The sequence below is a fragment of the Ciconia boyciana genome, chromosome 12 (assembly GCF_034638445.1).
Source record: "Ciconia boyciana chromosome 12, ASM3463844v1, whole genome shotgun sequence".
In the NCBI taxonomy this organism is placed as follows: Eukaryota; Metazoa; Chordata; class Aves; order Ciconiiformes; family Ciconiidae; genus Ciconia; species Ciconia boyciana.
The window spans coordinates 14719301-14740160 of record NC_132945.1 but is presented as its reverse complement, the minus strand read 5'-3'; the positions used below and the strand labels follow the sequence as shown (position 1 = coordinate 14740160).

The window sequence follows — 20860 nt, the reverse complement described above, 5'->3', positions numbered from 1 at the left end:
TGTGTTTAACTTATTTAAGTTCTCCCATCTTACTTTTGCCTGGTCCTTTCCATTGAACACATAAATTACAACCTTATATAATCCTGTTGCATGAAAATAAAATACAAGAAGATGGGAATATGGATAGTTGAATGAGTAAGACAGATTATAAAAGATTTTTCTATATCCATTGACAAACTAGAACTTGATTCCTTGACCCGCACGTGTGATGGCACAGCCCACAAACTTGAGTCAAGATGCATATTAGGAAAGCAAATGATTTAGAATGCTATCCCAATTTATTTATATAAGGAAGAGAGGCTTTATATAATGTATGAAGAGACACTGGGATGGAATGCCTCCTCAGCAATTCTGCAGATGACACTAAACTGTGGGAAGTCATTTGAGACACTGGAGGTCAGGGCTGCTAATCACAAGGACTTCAACAAGCTGAAGGAATGGGCTGACAGAAAACTCATTAGCTGTAAAGATAAATCCCAAGTCCCACAGCTTCAACAGGATAACCCCATGCAATAGCACATGCTGCGGACTGTGTATGCAGGAGCTCCACACAAAAGGAGCTGTCCTGGTGGACAACTTGAGTAAGACATGAGTGTGCTCAATGACAGCTGACTGTATAATGGGTTGTGTTAGTAGGATTGTGGCCAGCAGGTCAAAAGAAGGGATTATTCCCCTCTGCTCAATATTCAACACATCTGAAATAAAATATTCAATTTAAGGTATTGACAAAGTGGAGAGAATTCAGGAGAGGGCCACCAGGATGGCTAGGACACTGGAGCAGAGGACAAAACAAGTGGCTGACAGAAGTGACTTTGCTTAGGGATCCTGACCTCTGACCTCTTTTTCAAAATTAAGTCTACGTTTACCTTTGAATCCTCCGCGACCCCTCCCTCCTTGCCCTCTTGCACCACCTCCACGTCTTCGCCCATCTCCTCTACGAAGGTAGTTGTCTCGCTCCTCTTCTGCTGGGGCTGCCGACCAATCACTAAGTTCATCTCTGTGATCAGATTCTGTTTCAGAAGCATTTGATGCTTCAGAATTAGTTCCTATCAAGAGGATAAAAAAAAATCCAAACATGCCAGTGTAGCTTAGCACAAAAATACTATAGTAGAATAAAAAAAAAAAGGTATGTATTAAAAAAAAAAGAAAGAAAATTTTTAATAAACAGTTCCGGGATTTTTTGCCTCCCAACCTCTATGACATATATCACACAGAAATGTGTGTAATATACATTACTTCTTCAAAACGTCAAGACAGACATAAAAGTTAGAAGCGTGTTTAAGGTTAAATAATTGTGCCACATGTTTATAGTTACTTGGTGTTATCAGCCTATCAATATATTATTGAATCAACTATGCAAATGTAAGTCTAGTAAAATATAAGAAGTCTAATAGACTAGACTTTCTTTCATATTTCTAAAACTGAAAGTTCTGAATATAACCTGTCCTGTCTCCCCTCACCACTGCAACTCCTCTATGAAAAGAAAAAATTTCCATCATAAAACAGCCGGTAACACACACTACAAAAGCAGAGAACAAAGTTAGAATGCTAGAAGTGTATTAAATCCAAAATAACTGGCCATTACAATTTTTCCAGTTAACAGATCACCTTCACCGATAAAAGCTGGTTCTTTTCCCCAATTTTTCCCCCCTATAACTCTGTTATTAGCCAGGTGAGCTCACATCTTCTAAAAATATTAAAAGGGCTCCAGCACAAAAACATTAATTTTGTATTACATAGAACATAAGCTAAAACTGTCTTATCAAGCTCATACCACAGGCCTTTCAGTCAGGACAAACACCAGCTGACCAATGTTATAGATAATGAAGTAACAGATTGGTCTGAAGAAGCACAATCCTGAAAACTATTCATTAATGAATAGTTAGGTTTTAAAGAGCTTTTAGGTCTTTTAAAGAGTCACACTACATTTTGGTGGCTATGCTCTTCTAGTAAAAACATAAAAGTTCAACTTAGTATAAGGAAAATAGCTTTTCTGCAAATTGAGCTACATAGTATTTTCACTTATAAATATTTATATTAAGATAGCCTCTTACAGGCTCAAATGAAAACTGAGGCTTTATTATTAGGAATTGTTCAAAATATAGATAAAACAACAGTCCTTGCCCTGAAAGTTCATAATGTAGAAGACATAAGCATGCTGTAAGAGACAAGACCTGCATGGAAATAAGTTTAGATTCCATATAAGGACTACATTTTACTTCAGAATATTTTCTACAGCTTAAAGCTCTAGCTACTCTTCACATATTAATACTCAGTATTAACTGAATTTTTGTTTTAACAGCTCTGTTCCAAGTCCAGTCTTTTTCAATAAATCAAAAGATCAATGGGCCACTCTTAAAACTGTAAGTGTACTTCTGGTTACCTACCTGAAGCATAGCCTGGACCACGTCTGCTATGTCCCCTGTTTCTGTAAGGTCGACTACCACGTCCAAGTCCTGGACCATCATCAGTCATGTACCCTTTTTCCTTATCTGTACGATTTGGTGGTGGCCTGGAAGTAGCTCCAATCTGTCGAAGCTGCTCATCAATTTGCAATCTTTCCAAACGCAGCTGGTCCACCTCCTACACAAACACAAGCATAGCAAGTCATATGTAACCACTATTTAATCATCTGAATGTCTGAATACAGACGTGCAGTTCTCAGAAAGAAAGAGCACTTAAGTATTGCAACTAATAATCTATTTAATACTTAGTAAAGTATTAATACTTAGCAATACTTATTACTAAAAATAGTAACTCAGCTTTGAGAATAATTTGTTTACAAAAAAACCCCCTCAAATGTTCAAATCTGTTTGTTACCAATACAATTCTCCCTGTAGCACAGTTGGCAAGTTTAGGTGTATTTAAAACAGATACATCAAGAAAAAGTACTCAGATCAATTGTTTTCAGGAGATAAATTAACTATACTTCAGTATTAAATTTATGAGATCTTTACCCTTAAGGGAGTTAAACATTCTTTAAACAGGGAAATTAACATTCCTATATTTTTGAACACAGCAATATCGTCCAATTTTAGCATTCCAACAATGAAATATTTTAAACTTTTTAGATTCCAACACAAACTTCTTACACTGTTGCATGTAACGTATCAAAGTTAAACAATTATGATGTAATAGCATTGTTTCATAAAAAGGGCTAGAGGTTACACTGCTGTTAAATTCCACTTAACTATAATGAATAATACCACAGAAGTGAGGAAACAAAAGCATAGAGAGCAAAGTGCTGTAACTCAGTCATAGAAAGACAGCCATCACAAAGAATTCTTACCACACGTAACTACTAGCAGAGATAAACACAAACAATAATTATCTATGGCGACACATATTCAGAGAGTACTTTTGTCAGTTTGAGATGTTTAGCTAACATCAAAGAGTGGCAACCACCTTTTTTTTTTTTTTTTTTAAATCAGGGAGAAAGCTATTTATGAAAGTTTCAGCATGATATTGGAAGGGACCTCTGGAGGTCACCTAGTCCAGCTAGCACTTTGACAAGATCCCTCAGCACTCAGGGATGCATCCCATCTGGTCCCGCTGACTTGTGTATATCCCTTTTTTTTCCCAGATATTCCCTAACTCAATCCTCCTTTAGGAAGGGTAAGTCTTCATTGCTCCAGACTCTCCCATCAGTTTCAGGGGCCTGGTATTCCTTATGACAAATCTTTATCAATAAAAAAAACAAAGTGAAGATGACATTCAGTACCTCATCCTTTTCCTTTGTGACCAAGTTCCCTACTCCATTCAGCAGCAGGCCTGCATTTTCTATAGTATTCCTTTTGCTGTCAATATACCTGTAGAAGCCCTTCTTGTTGCCCTTCACATCCCTTGCCATACTCAACTCCAGATAGACTTCCCAAACTCATCCCTGCACACTCAGATTGTGCCTTTATATTCCTCCTGGGTCGCCTGTCCTTACTTCCACCCCTTGTATGCTTCCTTTTTGTATTTGAATTTTGCCAAAAGCTTCTTGTTCATCCATGCAGGCCTCCTGTTACTTTTGCCTGCATATCAAGATGGACTATTCTTGAGCTTGCAGAAGGTGATACTTTAAATATCAGCCAGCTCTCCTGGATCTGTTTTCTTTCCAGGAATGCATCCCATGAGATTCTTCCAAGCAGATCCCTGAACAGGCCAAAGTCCACTCTCCTGAAGCCTGCGGCTGTGATCCTGGTATTAGTCTTTCTGCTTCCTCTCAGGATCCTAAAACTTCACCACATAACAGTCACTCCAGCCAAGTCTGCTTTCTTCTTTTATAGAGAAATTCACTACTTTGAGTTGATATAGTACATTTGATGTTGATGCCCTATTGTGTATCTTTTACAAAAAGTTTCCATAATAAACTTTGCCTAGAGGCACAGAAACACAGAAAATCTTAAAGGAACAAGTCACTTCCATTTCTTGTCATGAACTAGAGGACATTATTCTGAAACCGAACCATAAGGCAACAGGCCGCTAAGATAACAACTTTTTTTTGTGCGTGTGTGTATGTTAAATGGGATGAGAAGGCCGAGATCAAAACCTCCAACATGAGAATCCTCTAGTTGTTATACAGACCGATGAACACTGTTGTATGTGCCCTTCTGTTCAGAAAGGTTAGGACAGTACTAAGAGAAAGTGACCCTAATTGGCAATGAACTGAAGAATCTTAAGAATTGCTTGGCTATTAAGCACTTTCCACTCACATATCAGTATCCATTTAAGTACTGACTCACATACAAGTACCCATTTAAAGTGGCCAAAGAAGTTAAACCAGAAATATCTTCTGAAATAATAGTGAGTATGCAAGAAAGGAGCCCGATTTTTAGTACTAGTTTTCATGTGGTCCTTCTCTACCTTTACTACCTGATAGCTGCAGAGCTGCTCCGAAACACTGAAAAACCCAAGTGCTCCACAAGCAGGATTAAAAGGTACAGTTATTGAGTAGGTAAGTAAGGGAACAAAAGTTGTTTCTTCTTCTAACTCCTCTGATACCTGTACTGAGAAGTTTATTTTAGCTGTATACAGAAGTTTTAGCATTCTAGAAGATTAAATGATAGCTGCTGCATAGTCTGGACATGTATCAAATTACCAATGGTCTGGAGGTTTCAAAAGAGATGCAAGAACATATTTAATTAAACAACTCAAAGCAGTCCCTGCTGTTAGCATCTGGCCCTGCCAAAGGCTGAGCATCTGGCCATAATAATTATAAGCAAAAGTAACTATAAGCAATAAAGTGGGGCACATTTGCTCCCTATACAAAAGACAACAAGCGCTGCAGACTACTGGAGAAGTTATGGAGCCAACAGGCAAACACAACATATAAAGCTGAATTGCCTACAAAACATCCTCAAGTATGAAATGTCAATTAACTACAGAAAAAGAAGTGTAGGGTTTTAGAATGAAAAGCTCACTGTATACAAGATCTCTGCACAGAACCCTGCTTGCTTTGCAGTTGCATGAGGGACTGACTATCCCTTGTACATAAAGTTGTCAGCATTTTTGAGATAGATTTTTCTTATTCCTTTGTATTTTGCATTCTGAAAATTTTTTTTTCACTCCATCCTTCAGATAAACGATTCTTTTATTAAAACACGGCTTTTACGAGAAGACTGAAAATCTGTTATAACATGAATTTTTCAACAGCCTTTGGGGCCCGAACAGATTTTGATCATCATCTTATTGTTACCATCTTAAAAACTGATAGAAAAATTCCAGTGGTAAAGCAGCATCATTTTCCTCACCTTTAAATAATTAAGATGATAATCCAGAAGAACAGTTGCATTAGTGATGCTATCCTTGGTTCCCACAAACACAAATGGTACCATTCCCTAAAACACAGTAACAATAGTTCTGTGGTTATTGATTAGGCATCAAACACTGAAGAGAACCAAATATATTACTGTAAAACTTGAAAACAATTTTTACAATGTGGATAAGCATAAATTAAAAAAATAAATGAGACAATAGTATATTTAAATTTTGATGTTGACTAGATCATGTAGACTAATTCCATTTATACAAATAGCTTTTTTTTAAAGAAAATTTAGATCATATGCATCACAATGCCAACATTTATTTTCCTGAACAAGTAAAAAAACCAGTCATTTCAAAACACTTTGGTTTCCTCCCTTCACAATTAATACCACCTTAGCTGATCACGTCTACTCTCTTATACCAGGTTTTTTTAGGCTACATATCAGTAAAGAAACCTTTGATCTTTTAAAAAAGTAAATCAAATTAACACTGTGCCATAAAACAAAACTTGATCCTTCTTGAGGATCTCTCAATTTGTAAAAGGCAAACAAAACAAAAAAAAATCAAGAAATAAGTTAGTTCTTCAGGTAACAATTGCTAACTTACATTTCTTTTACCTTTCAAGCATTTTGTTTAAGTAATTCAACAAATACCTGAAAAATGTAAAGCTGGAAATTCTAATGCCGGAAATTATGACACTTGGAGCTAAAGTATCTAAAGACTAACTTAGGTGGCCAAAGCAGGCTAAGAAATCTATCTAAAAGGGTCCCCGAGTTCTGAAAACAACTAAACTTTAGCAGATACAAGTATAATTTCCACACCAAAACTCCTGACGCTAAAATAGGTCTACTCAGCATTTCAGAGGTGTGATTGCAGCCCACACAGACCCAATGAGCTACCTTTAAACGACTCTTGTACCAGCTGCAGCCTCACCATGGCAGTATAAGCTTCACTGTGGACTGCAGAAGTCAACCTGAAAGTCTCATAAACACTCAGCTGCTGAAACCTATGCCATTGCAGACCCAGAGCTTGGCTACACCTACTGAATTAATTTAAATTTTGTTTTGGTATCTCATCATAACCTCTAAAGACACCTTTAATTTTCACTGTACGCACACCCTTTGCAGGACTGCATTCCAAAGGAGGGGGTTTTTTGCAAAAGTTGAGACGTAAATGTCTTAAACAAAAAATAACACATGCACAGTATGCTGAGGCTAAGAGTGGCAAGTCTATAATTTGCCTCTGCTTTTTGGGTTTTTTTTGTTTGTTTGTTTTTCCTTTGTCTTTTACATACAAACAACTTTTGTTTGATCTTACACATTTGCATTGAATAACAAGGAAAAAAAATTACACAATCCTCTAATCCTAAGGAACCTCAACACTAACACTAACTTTCATGAGCATTAGCAATCCAAAGGCATCATTGACCGAAATGTTTTATTATCTGGGGTATTTTAAGTTTCATAAATAACCTGATAAAGAGCAGTGAAATTTCTACTAAACTGGCATTAACTAGCACATAGTATCAATTATTAAAAGATCACAAGACGATTGACTTAAAAAGGCATTTAAGGAAACTGCTTGCTGCTGCTTTTGGAAGTGGATTCTAGGTATAGCAATGCCAACTATTAAGAATATGAGCTGGTAACAGTCAAGCAATTTTAACCATACAAAAGCATCAAGTGCTTACTTATTGAACCTTATTTGTCTTCAAAGCAAAAGTACTAACTGTCAACTTAGTTTCAGTGGTGAATACTGAGCAGACCTTATGTGCATAAGAAATTTAGAGATAAAAATAATACATACTGCTATAACAAACAGTACCTATCTCATTTTAAAAAGATGAAAAGCCTGAAGATCCTGTTATAAAATTATGGGAGTTATGAAATTGCACCTGAAATTTATGGGCAGTACTCTAACATCTCAGTCGTAAGAAATAGAACCCAATGCTGTATTAAAATTTAAAATTGAACTACTGTTCTTTACAAAAAGAAGGGCTGTAATATCCAAGTTCACACATGGGAAGATTAATGCACATTTTAAATATGAAATACAAATAAACTTACAAGAACTAACTCTTACCTGCCAAGATTTGATCTCAGGTTTCTGTGTTGCTCCTGGTATGACACAACTAACACGTGAAGCAGAGTAAGCAATGCCAGTGTTAGCAATGTCATTAGCAGGTAAAACAGAGAAGTATGAATGCAGAACTTGGCAGGTAAAAAAAGCTTTCAAGTTAATCTTTAAAAGCTGCATTTTGGATTGAAGAACATCAACAAATAAGCTTTTTCAAGCCAGAAGAAAAAAGAAAACCTGACATACTAATTGCAGCCATGACTACTTGCTCTTTTACCCTTCTATTTTTCTGTAGGCTGACACATTAAAAATGTTATTTAGCCTGCAGCAATAATAGCACCCTCTTGCTTATTAAGCTAGTTCAAGAATTTTATGCTGCAAGAATTTATCATTAGAAATGAAATAAGACATAGCAGTGAATCCTTTAAATCTAAACATTTACTACTTTACCTCTTCAGATAGATGTAAAACTAGTAAAGTAGTAAAAAAAAACTTACTTAATTGCTTAGCCACCACGTACAGAAAGATGGAAATTGGATTGTGGGTTTTCAGTAACAGTTTTACAGTGATAATACAAAGATGAAATAACTACTCAAGCAAGAACATAAGGTTTCCAGAAATGTATTTCAGATCTTATTCAAAGTAGCAAAGGTTCCTTACCTGGTACATATTTAGATTTCCAGGTAAATTAAAGACAGTTCAGTTTTCTTTGCAATTTCAAATGTGAAATGTGCTTAGGGAATCTTTTTGCATTGAGATGTTAAAAGCTTCATGCCTGAAGCTTTCCTTGCAAACCTGCAACCTTTCCCCTCAACACAGCCCCACATAAAAGCGCCTCAAATTACAAAGTTCAAGACTTCATTAAGGCCCTTTACAAGGCTGATGGCCTTCCTGTGCAAACCTAGAGTATCACATTGTTCATATTTGTTTCTTCTTTAGGTTACAATTCACAGGCTATTGTGAATTTAGGTAATATTTAAAAAAAGAGAGGTTTATACATAAAGCACAAGCTTTTCATTACAATATAAGAAATTACTAACAAAAATTTAAACCAGGTAAAACCTTAAGAGATCAAACTCAAACCAAATTAATGAATGAAAACAGTAAGTTTCACATATACTGATTTACAGCTTAGCAAGCACTGGTAAACAGTGTCACTGCTTCTAACAGGAATAAAATGAAATCTCTAAGAAGGTGCATCACCAAAAAATTTCAGAAAGCATTTTTCAAACACAGATAACGAGCTAAATTTATATAAAAATACCCCTCAGCATTAATAGGGAAATAATAGATTCCATCAGAAAAACACACATTAATCAAAACTTTATCTTACCACTATGAGGATACAAGGAAGAGTTTATTTTATCACTGGGTAGAATATAACCACCAATTAACACATACAGAAGTCACATTAACTGAAAACATACCTCTTCTTGTGGAATATTTTTATCATTTTCAGCCTCAATTCTCACTCTTACAACACCAGATTTGTCCACTATCTCCTGAATCAGTTTTCCATTTTTTCCTATTACTTTTCCTACAGAAAGAACATAAAGAACATTCCACCTTTAGGGTTTTCCCCCAAACCTGAGAGTATTACTATACTCTAATTAAACAAGAGTATTTACTACCAGTGCAAGAACTTGTCAAAAATGACTTAATACTCCACAACAAAGATTTAGTTAACGAGCCATGAACTAAAGTGTCTAAGTAAACTTGAGGTGTTAACTTTGGTAATGTTCCAAAGCAACCACTGCAGCATACAGAAGTAGTTTCATTATAAAGTTTGTTACTGAGTATAGTTTCCTTCTTTTTCAAAGCTCCTATAAAAGAGAACAAAGGAAATTCAATCACAAATGCCTTACCTTTGTATAAAATTATTTGAAATTACACATCTCAATTACTGAATGTTTCTGTATCTTGCATACTTATTCGGCTTTGCTTTGGTAGGTGTAAAATAAGTTCAGTGATTTACAAATAAACATTGCTGGTTGCATTTAAAAAACAAAAACAAAAAACTCTTTTACAATGCCCTAACATTTGCTGTAACTACCTTTTGGGTAGAGAATAAAGCAAAACTCAGTTCGTTCACAAAAATTTTAGTTGATGAAGTTTTCCAATACTACCGAAGATACTGTGAGCCAGATGTAGAATTCTCTTCTCTGAAACTAAGCTTTTTTAGAGATATTTGAAAATAGTTTATAATGCATTAAAAAGACAAACAGGGAAATAATTTATACTCTAATGTCAGTAATGCATACATTTATCTTCAGAACGAGACATTCCCATCTGAGACAATGAAAATGGAAACTTTAGTGGTCTCCAACCTAAGCAAAATAACTTGCTGTCTGAAAACCGACAGGAAAACTGAGCTGCTTGGGAAGTAATGAGGAAAGGCCATATCCTTCAATCATAGCATTAAAGAAAAGCTTAAGAGAGTGATATAAAAGGTGTTTTCTGCATTAAAGAAAAAATCTTTATTTCTGTTAACAAAACTGCTGGAAAACTTGCAACGTAACCTTTTTCACAGGCACATCACTGAAAGGCAAAAAATAGTGAGTGCATGACAGCTATTGTTTTGCTGATATAATTAATCCATGAAGAGCAAATTAAACCCCACTTTTAATCACAAGGGACATTGTTCCTATTGCTCAAAGCTAAATACATTTTCATTTTTGTGTTTCAATTTTTCTACCATGAATTTTTAAATCCTACATATTTGTAGAAAATGTGAAAAAATATGTCCAATAAGTTCTTCCTTGATGACAAAGGCTGCTCTGAGAGTCAAAAGCTGCTTCTGAGTACTTTATTCCATTACACATCACTGGCAAATCTAACAGCAGCTTACTAATAAATGTAAAAAAGCCTTGGTAGTGATTTAAAACAGTCAAGTAAACCAAAAAACAGAAAGGAAAAGAAGAAAAGAAAGAACCTTACATTGGTTGTCCCAATTAAAGAAATATATATTTTTAAATATTTTAGTTAGAATTCAGAAACATGCATAAAAATCTTTAAAAATAATTGAGAACTGTATGCATATATGCAGCCTATGTTTCAGGTTATAAATTTCCATACAGCCTTTTAAAAAGCAACATATTGAGTGGGTTTTTTGTTGTTGTTTTGTTTTTGTTTGGTTTGAAATTTTTTTATAGGGGAATTAAGTGGAAAAAGCCAGATGTTTGCATTTTCTTTAGATAAAAAAATCAGCATAATAATAATGTAGTTAAAGGAAAAAAGCCTACTGCCTTTTTAAAGCAAATTATTTAGTTTTCTGGCAAATTATTAGAAATTTAAAAAAGCAAATTATCAAACATAGCTTATTTTGGATATAATATATGGTTCAGCCAGTTTTATATTCTAAAGAATCCAGGCCAAGAAGCAGAGTACAAATGAAAAACTGCCAAACAGAAATAATTGCAAAGTTCTAAACAGAAAACAGAAACAAAGAAATTAAAACCTCAAGTTGAAATAATGATGGCAGCTTATAATTTTTACTTATCACTAGTAGAATCAGGAGGGAGTGGGGAAGGGAAAACTACTGTTTTTAAATCAATTCCAGCGCTGAGGTACCACATTTGTAAGTACTTGTCCCATTGCAGAATTTCACACTGCTTCACCGCCAGCTTTCATACACTGCTGGACAACCTATTAAAGTATTTGCTTTTAGAGGTATGTTATACCATATAGTATTTTCCCTGTTCATTTCTTATCTACTGAATTAAGCCATGTATTTTTATGTTGCTTTGTAGCATCAAAAGCTCATTAAAAGATTTCCCACACACACACAAAGGCTGCATGCATTCTTGAGGACTTTTTTCAGGGTGTTTGATAATGAAAATCTATTAGATTGTCTTTGGGATATTTTCTTTATCATTGGGTACCTTAACTAAGTGTTCAGTTCATCCCACAGTGCTGCTTCTAAACAAACTGTATTTCAGATATAAAAGGACAGGAAAGAAGACAAATGCAAGTCAAAGAAATGATTCAAAATATACTAGGAAAATATGAGACTGCTGATTCATCTGTTGTATAGCTGAACTAATCTCTGGACATCTTTGGAGGAAGTAATTTAATTCTTTGGCTCAATCCAGAAGCTATTCTACTTTGTATTTAAACATCAGCACATTGCTTCTAGTTTAAGATATCCCCAAACTGCAAACCAGGAGGTAATTTCTTACAATGTACTGAAGGTAAATGTGTCTGTAAAAATTCTGCATGGAGCTGGAAAACAAAACAAAAAAGCCCCAAGCCCCCAAACTTTGTACCACCTAGAACCCTTCCACAAAGAGAACGTCTTCAAACTTTTACCCTGCCACCCTTCTAAAAGTAAAAAACAGTTCTCAGAAGGCATTTTTCCTTACTATCACACAGCCTCCAGAATTGACATACCTACTAAATTTCTTGGGACTTGTATGACATCTTCAGCAAATTCAAGGTAACTTCTTGCCTTTTTCACTGCATCTTGATCCTAAAATAGATAGATGTATGAGAGAAACGAGATCCATTTTCCCAAGGTTTTTTTGTGGGTTTTTTTGTGTTTTGGTGGGGTTTTTTTTTTTTTTTTTTCCAAAGGTTAAAGAAGGGAACTTACCTCTCCATAAATATGGAATGTGCAAGTATCTTCATCAAGATCAATAGCAGTCACTCCAGGGACTTTTCTGGCTTGCTGAATATTAGCACCATGAGTGCCAATAGCCAAACCCATTAGGTCTTCACGTACAACAAACTGTTCATGAAATCGCGATGCAAGTTGTCTCGAACTCTGAAGAAAAATATAATGTTAGCTTACTTTGCTTTTTAGTACACCGGAGAGAGAAATCAACATAAATTTAGAGCAGATTCTTTAATTGGGTACTTAGCCTACTTTTTACTTTAATCAATCCTTTTAATGCACTTGTTTTCACTTCAAAAACACTGAAGAGTCTTCTTCAGAAGTCCTAGTATTGCCTTTTACATATTAACATAAGGCTAGCCTCTAGTTGTGTTGACACCTCTATATTTTGAATTACCACTGAATTATCTACGGCTATCAAGTGTTACTGGGTAAGACAGCATTCGTGTAGGTTAGTAAGATAGGAGCTGTGTTGATTATTAAAGCAAACCCTGTGATCTCAGAGAAAAAAAAACTGCACCCATTTCAACAGGTAGGGGGAAACAGCAGTAAATCACTGGACACAAAAATTATACAGAAAACAGAGTAACTAGGGATATCTACTGCACTTAAAATAAAATGAAGAATCCGTGCCTATGCAAGACAACACAAAATTAAGGTATAACTGCAATACATTGCTTGAATTCAGAGAATAAGTATGTTAAGAATTTCATCCAGGAATCACATTTCTACCAAGACAGAAGGGTCAATCAGAGATTGTAACATGCTATGAAGATAAAATTCCTTGCTTCAGCAGGGCAGTAACAATGACTAAAGACTATACCATTAAAACAACTTTAAATCACGTGTTTGAGGTTCAGTTACTCTCGAATTAAACACCTGGTTACTGTTTTGCAACTCTCATCACCTTTGCACGCAACTGCTATGGTGCAACCAAACAGTACAAAATGGCTTACAGAATCTTATGAGGATCTCCTGTATGAAATAAGATACCAAGAAAAAAAAAAGAAAAACCAACCAAAAAACGCTAACCAACTTTTGGATCTGGAAGAGGATTTTCAAAATAACTGAAAAAGTATCCCTAGAAACCTGGATAAAACTTGCAAAAAATACACAAAACAGGGGGAAAAACAACCCAAACAAACTATAACTCCAATGACCATAGTAAACAATTTCCTAAAGCAGTCCTGAGCTTCCAAGAGAAATATGTTAGTGAGCTCTGATTTGATGCACAAGTATGCATATACAAGCCCATACGTAAAATACAGTTTCAGTATTTTCTTAACTGTATAAAGCTTCCACCACACAGCAAGCATGCAGAAGAGAGCTAGGAACAGAAGGAAGCTTTTGAGAAATATCTTTTAGCACACTGTGCAGTTGGATGGTGCTGAAAATGCTCAAACATGCAGGAAACCTATATTTTGTCAACACCCATATGATTCTGCATTGATATGAACAGCCTCTGTCAATTCCAGGTGGCTTAGATTATTAGCATGAACAGACCTCATGAGTGCAAGGAAAAACACTTGGGAAATGATGAATTGCATACAGTTCAGAACCTGTCAAGCAAGTGGGGAAAAAAAGGTAAGTGGACACATTTTCTTCAAAACCACATATTTGAAAAGACTAAAACAATGACTGATAAGTTTCTCCTACACAGCCTCTTCATACTTTCAAAAAACAGACAGTTGTCTTATAGGATGCTTGTGCTATATGAAGCAGGAAGATCACTAAGTTTGGTCACCCTGAGAACTAAAAGAAACATACAGAGAGAAATCAGTAAGACATAAACATAAAGAAAAAAAATATATATTGTTTGTGACAATTAAGCTGTCATACATTTAGAGGACGTTACAGTACTTAAATCTACAGAGAAGAGCAAATATAAAATGCGTTAAAAAGTCATTATATACCATAGTGAGTAAAATTCCTACATAAAAATGTGGACACTATCCACAAGTGTCTGAGCATAACAGAACACAGGGAAGTAACAATAGTTTAATGCATCAAGGGAAGACAGAATTTCCAACTGTGATAATCTATTAAGTAAAATGGAAAAGAGTGTTTTGCAAGGAAGAAAAGAGATAAAGCTGTATATTATCTTTCCAGAGCCAAGATATATAATCCTATACATGTTTCTGCATCGCAATCAAAGCTGTAACTACTGCAAAGACATATACAAGCACACTTTAAATTAGCAGTTTAACCTCAGCAACATGAGACCTTACAGAGGTTGAGAAAACATCAAGAAAGAGCCCACAGTAAGCCCTACTCTGTCCCAGTTAAACTGCTGTTATCTGACCTGCTCCTGCTTAAAGCTGTTGGTAAATATCCTGTGCTAAATCACTGTCACAGAGAACTGGCTACAGTAGATAGTGCTATATGTATCCAAGTGTCATGAAATATTTCATATACTCAGGGCACTCTATCAAGCATTTTTTTAACTTGGCTACAGACAACTGGGAAAGCAAACATTATTTTAAATGCTCACAGATCTACACTCCAACAGAAAATCCAAATGCTGATTTACTAGTTGACATCTGTTACAGACTGCCACATAAGAGTGGAGAACAGGATGATCAAGCCAATGATCAGTCATTAACACAACTATCTACGATATGTAGAAAAAGGTGAAGCTACATCATCACTGGGGACCCTGGCTATGACAGTCAAACTGGAGTTATATTGCTTGTACTAAAATATCATTAGCTTTTCTGTAAATTATGTATCACAAGATGTATTTTATTTAAACATAAACCTATATTCTACTTCCCTCCAATAAATTAGTAAGAAACTACTATGCAAATAATGTACTAATACCTACTTGGAGGCCATGACTAAACTGCATTTAGAGAGAATAAAACACAAGCCAGAATGCAAAAGTACGCTTGTAAATTCAGGCTTTTTAGAACGTCAAAAAAAATAACTAAGCCACACCTACTGGGAAAGAACGCAAACAAAAAATAATTGGTTACTTTACTTGATGCTCTAAAAGCCACGTTTGAGAAGTAGAGCCATGCAAGTCAAGAAGCTAATATGCAGAAAAGAAACAAGGTACAAGATCTAACAAATGGAAATAAAAAAACCAACCAAACAAGAAGCTGGTCTAGTGATTATGGCTCAGAAAGCAGGAAAGGTAAAACTGCTAGAAGAAAAAAAGTGGCAGACATTTAAAGTTCAGAGAGTACAAGAAAGAAAAGAGTTTGATGGAAACAATGAACTATTAATAATAATGCAGTAAAAGCATTCACTAAGGATTTCTTCTGCTAATGGACATGTGCAGTCTGTTTGTATGTCAGTGTCTCAATAAAAATCATACTCATGATTTCTGTTATCTGAAGCTTTTCTTTTCAGGTTTGGTTGAAATTGATTTTATATTTATTAACTACAGGAAACAAATGCCAACATGAAAAATACCAGCCAACTTTTGTCACGCAAATGACAACCGTATGTATTTATCTCACAACAACCTTCACTGGTTTCTACCTAAGCAGTACTTAAAAGTCCAATAATGGTTTTCTAGTGAGAACCACATCAAGTTCTCGAGTCTTTCACAGCAGCAAAAAGGTTCAGCCTTCCAATGACAGCAAGAATCCAAGATTAGTTTGGGAAAGGAATCAATGACAACAGCTGTTGGTGCATGCATTTGTGGGTGCATGTAAAGAGAATTAGCTCTAAAGAGGCTGTTGTTCTTCCCACCTCCAAAATAATACTTTGCACTTCAAGAGGTAAACTGCCCACACAATTGTCAGTTCTGGAGGAACACAGAGAAGAATGGATTACTGAAGAGCTACAGTGGGGTGCTCAAGAAGGAACACCAATGAGAAGAAACCGGTCCTTTCTTGGTCTTGAGAAAATCAAGACCCAAACAAACTTGGATTACAGCTCTGAAATATAGAAATCAAGAGACTAAAAAGAACAACAGAAGAGATAACTTCTTGTAACAGTGAGTACACCTGCTGGATACAAGAGGCCTGAACTACTGCACCACATCCCACGTCAAGCTAAAACCAAATAGATGTAACCCTTGGAGTGGGGGGGAATGGAACCTGGCTCTAAAGTAACAGAGCTGCTATACACCCAGGTAAAACTGAATTACAATAGTGCAAGTGGTACTTCTTGACAGTGTCTAAAAAGTAGTTTTCAAAAGTGTTGCTATTTTTTCTGATTTGTAGATAGGAGAAAAACCATGAAGAAGTGTTAATTCTACTGTATAAAGATCCTCTTATTTCCTAGCCTACTCTTTTTCTTTCTTTTTTTTTTTTCCCATAGAGAAGTATGAGTCAAGCTTCTTGCCAGTCAACACCCACTCTCCAGTCACAGGAATATCAGAAGCTGTATCTGCTGTAAGATGATTTCCTAACATTTTATCTATAGACAAACCTGTTCCTTCATACGTCCTACCAACATCAGTCTCACCCCTTGCCCTCTCTCATTTTCACTGTGCTGTTTTGCAAGATCCATGTCTAGTCCATCTCAGTATCATGCCATATTCACTCCCATCTATTTTTAAAAAACAGTAATTGAAACCTATTGAATATGTGGCACTATTCATGCAACAATGGATAATTATTTTGCTTCAAACTGTGAAAAACATCACAGAATCGTATAGGTTGGAAAAGACCTTTAAGATCATTGAGTCCAACTGTAAACCTAACACTACCAAGACCACCACTATACCATGTCCCTAAGCACCTCATCCAAACGTCTTTTAAATACCTCCAGGGAAGGCGACTCAACCACTTCCCTGGGCAGCCTGTTCCAATGCTTGATAACCCTTTCAGTGAAGTAAAATTTCCTAATATCCAGTCTAAACCTCCCCTGGTGCAACCTGAGGCCATTTCCTCTCGTCCTATCACTTGTCACCTGGGAGGAGGTAACATGTGTATGCATGTGTATATATATACTTGTATTTAATCCCACACAAAATCCTGCTGAATAAAATTGGATTGGATAAAAATGAGTCTTTGCAAGAACACGCCCTTTAACCTGAAACAACTTTGTTGGGTTACATCAGCCTCTTTTTAACACTGAGAATAGTATCAGTACATAATAATTACTTTCACCCCAATGCAAGTCCTACCAGCTAACAAATACACAAGTATTTTTTTTTTAAACTCAAATTACTTCAGCGAAAACAAACAACATACCTCCAGCTGTTTGCTAGCTTCTTCATTTCTCAGTATCAGGGATAACTTGGTACGAAGACTTCGAAAGTGCATATCAATCAGCATATTTGCCCGCTTTGTTGTTACATCATTGATTGACTAAATTATTAATAAAGAAAACATAGTGGTTTACACATGAACTTTTAAAACAAACCACTGTCAATGGTATGGTTAGACATTTATACTTACCAAAATAATAAGCTGGTGGTTTTCAGAATCATATGTTACAGAAAAAGCTCCAACTGCTTTTTTGAAGTCCTTATGTGCAGATTCTTTGGCACACCTAGGAATAAAAACACTACAAAGTTAAAAATAATAACTGCTGCATTTATGGTTCACAGCCAAAAAGATTAATTTCTTAATACAAAGAATCTAAATAAATATATCCAAGTTCTCCCTTTTAATGCAGGTGTTATTTTATTCTGTTATCATTTATTTTATTCATTTTTCTTTCATTTGTTTTCACATGACTAGTATTAGAAATATTTCAGAAATTTTCTGTATGTACATCTATGAAACAACAAATGAGTTAAGTAAAACTACATTAAAAAGCTATAATCATTACAACTGGCAAGTGCAAAGTTTCAAACACACCATGAACTGGTATATGTGACTTCACTGTAACCACTGCAGCATTCTAATGACCTTATGTTCATCTCATACTGTATTTTGCTTCTCCAGGCTTCTTCTGTCCACTCGCTACTTAGTGAACTTGTGTACTGTAACATTAACTTCAGAAATTCTTACTTTAACCTGAATTTATAGCTTATTCCACACTGAGGCAATAACATGTATCTCAAAAAAGCAGCAAGTGATCTGAAGCTAAAAGAGGGGAGTCAGCATTAATCTGAGTTTTAGAGCTGTATTTACATGAGAATGACATGTCCGTGTTCCAGGAGAAAACTAGCTGTTTCTGTATCATATTATGGGAGGTCTGATTATTGCACAACTATTCTCACAGCCATCATCAAAACGCCTTATGCCCTACAGTATAAGGCAGTGTTTTCTTTTGCCATTAAATACCAACTTGCACAGATTGTCAGATACTCTATCAATGAAAGAGTGACCATTTGAAAATTATCAATAAAGTTGACAAAGAATGGATTCAGATTAATCTGTGCACATTGCTGAACAGCTGTAAGAATAAAAATCTTAACCTTTACTGCACACAAACCTTAAAACCTTGATTCCTCCTCCAGGACTAAACTGCACAAAAATCACCTTTTCTATTTCTGAAGTACAAGCATGTCCACATTTGTATTTTCTACATTCTTATACGAAAATCTTAAAAGTTAATTTAGAGCAGTAAAAAGCATTTTTATTCCTTAATTTTGAATGTATTTATTCCCACATTTTGAAATAAGTTATAAAGAAACGCTTGTACTTACATTTGCCTTAAATCTTCTGGAACTGCCAGTTTGATTTTATGAAAAGTATCTTTTGTTGCGGGTTTATTGGGGTTCACAGATCTCAAACGCTCAATTGTGACGATTTCGTTGTACGTAGCATCACAGGCTGCATATTCTATTACGTAGAACTGATATAAAAATAATAAAATCATCCAAGCCACACATTTTATGACAAGAGTGAGCATTACACTATTAAGTGAAAGGCATTTTTGTTAACTGTAGAAGTCAAATTTGATCTTTTCAGGTTGAGGTTAATGGTAATTGCAACAGTCCTAATTAAGAAACTCTTTGAAAATGAAGAGGGACAAGTTAAAGACACTGTGCACATCAATATAAAAAACCAACATAAGAAAAATAAAGTATAAATAAATATTAAAAATATATATGTATATATGCATATTCCTACCTCACCCTTTATCATTCTCACTTTAGCCAACCACCAACAGCAGGGTTCTTTTTCATTTGCCCTGGAATAAACCTGAACAAAACACATACATTATATATCTGTAGCATTCTTAAAAGACATCACAGAAGCTGACACTAACTAATATGATCAGGAACTCTGCTATAGGAACAAAATCCAGCAAAATATATTGGTACATAAAGTCTCTAATCTAAGCACTGCGTAGTAAGCATGTAACAGCTGAAATGTCTATTGCAAATACAGGTAGGATATCAAATTACGTATATAAGATTGTACAGATAAATAATGTTGTACCCCATCTGCTGGTATTAGTTGCTTCAGTCTTGCATACAGTCAGAAGAGAGATAATTCAGCCTTTTAAATCCGTTAATATTTAATCAACAACATCTCTAATTGTGTGTAGGTCTGATGAGGTCCTACCAGTGGGTGGAAGGGAAAGGACATGCATCTACACTTCTTTAGCACATGTATGACATTGGTCAAATCCACACCGAAGAATTTTTGCCATTTTCTTATCTTTCAAAGCAAAATAAACTTAAATAGCATGAAAGCAAAATGTAAATCTTGAAAGTTCTCTTTTTTAAAAGTAATTATAAAAATCAGTTTTACAATTTTATAAAATAAGGAAGTTTTAGGAATGTGTTATATTAAAGCCAGTCTCTCTCTGTACATATACATAAGTATTTACATATACACATATATTTTTATATTTTATGTACGCACACATATAATGCAAATTATCTCATTCAGCTTGGAATTTTGGTAATATAGACATTATTAACTTACAGCTGAAGAACTACAGTCCAGCGTCTACTTCTAGATTAATTCAGTTCTGATAAAGAACTGATCTGTAACCAAAGAAACGCTGATTATGTTTGTAAATCAGCATGGAGGTCATGGTACATGGAATTCCAGAATAGCCGTATGGTTTACAACGCTCAAAATCTCGTCTTGATGACGTGCTTGACATTGTGTTTTATGTAGTATTTGGAATCAAAAAAGGTGACAGCATATAACATGGAAGCAAGCCTTCCACTGGCTTGGCTGACATTTTTTACCCCAAGTTCTCTCACTTCTCAAAACAAAAGTTAATGGAGCATACATACCTCTACTTCATCACTTTCATTTATATCTTTATTATAGCCTGCAGGTGGTGGAAACCTCACATCATGGAATGGTATTTGTCTCTCTGGTTGCCAGCTAGAAATAAAAATACAGCGAATGTCCTGAACATTTTCACCTTCTTCATAAATAGAAATCAGAAACATTTTCAATCCATTAATTTTACATTTTTAAATTCTGTGGAGCTTTTGTGCATATATATCTATATTAATGTGATCCAATGTATGTATAAGAAGAAGAAATAAACCTAAGTGACCATTAAGCATCTTAAATGAATCCCTAACACTACCTGCACTGT

General features: G+C 35.2%; 1 protein-coding gene across 5 annotated transcripts in view; it reads right to left on the bottom strand.

Moving 5' to 3' along the window:
- FMR1 (fragile X messenger ribonucleoprotein 1) overlaps positions 1 to 20860 on the bottom strand; it is a 38156-nt gene that overhangs the window by 7390 nt on the left and 9906 nt on the right. For 4 of the 5 annotated variants that reach the window (XM_072876893.1, XM_072876894.1, XM_072876889.1 and 1 more), the window contains 11 exons: positions 20547 to 20640; positions 19423 to 19494; positions 18996 to 19144; positions 17797 to 17890; positions 17590 to 17706; positions 12419 to 12589; positions 12217 to 12295; positions 9255 to 9364; positions 5739 to 5825; positions 2388 to 2583; positions 867 to 1046 (listed from right to left, as the gene is read on the bottom strand). In XM_072876893.1, the coding sequence (XP_072732994.1) occupies positions 867 to 1046; positions 2388 to 2583; positions 5739 to 5825; positions 9255 to 9364; positions 12217 to 12295; positions 12419 to 12589; positions 17590 to 17706; positions 17797 to 17890; positions 18996 to 19144; positions 19423 to 19494; positions 20547 to 20640 (1349 nt within the window). The remainder of the gene's footprint in view (positions 1 to 866; positions 1047 to 2387; positions 2584 to 5738; positions 5826 to 9254; positions 9365 to 12216; positions 12296 to 12418; positions 12590 to 17589; positions 17707 to 17796; positions 17891 to 18995; positions 19145 to 19422; positions 19495 to 20546; positions 20641 to 20860) is intronic. The other variant, XM_072876891.1, reaches the window with a different exon arrangement.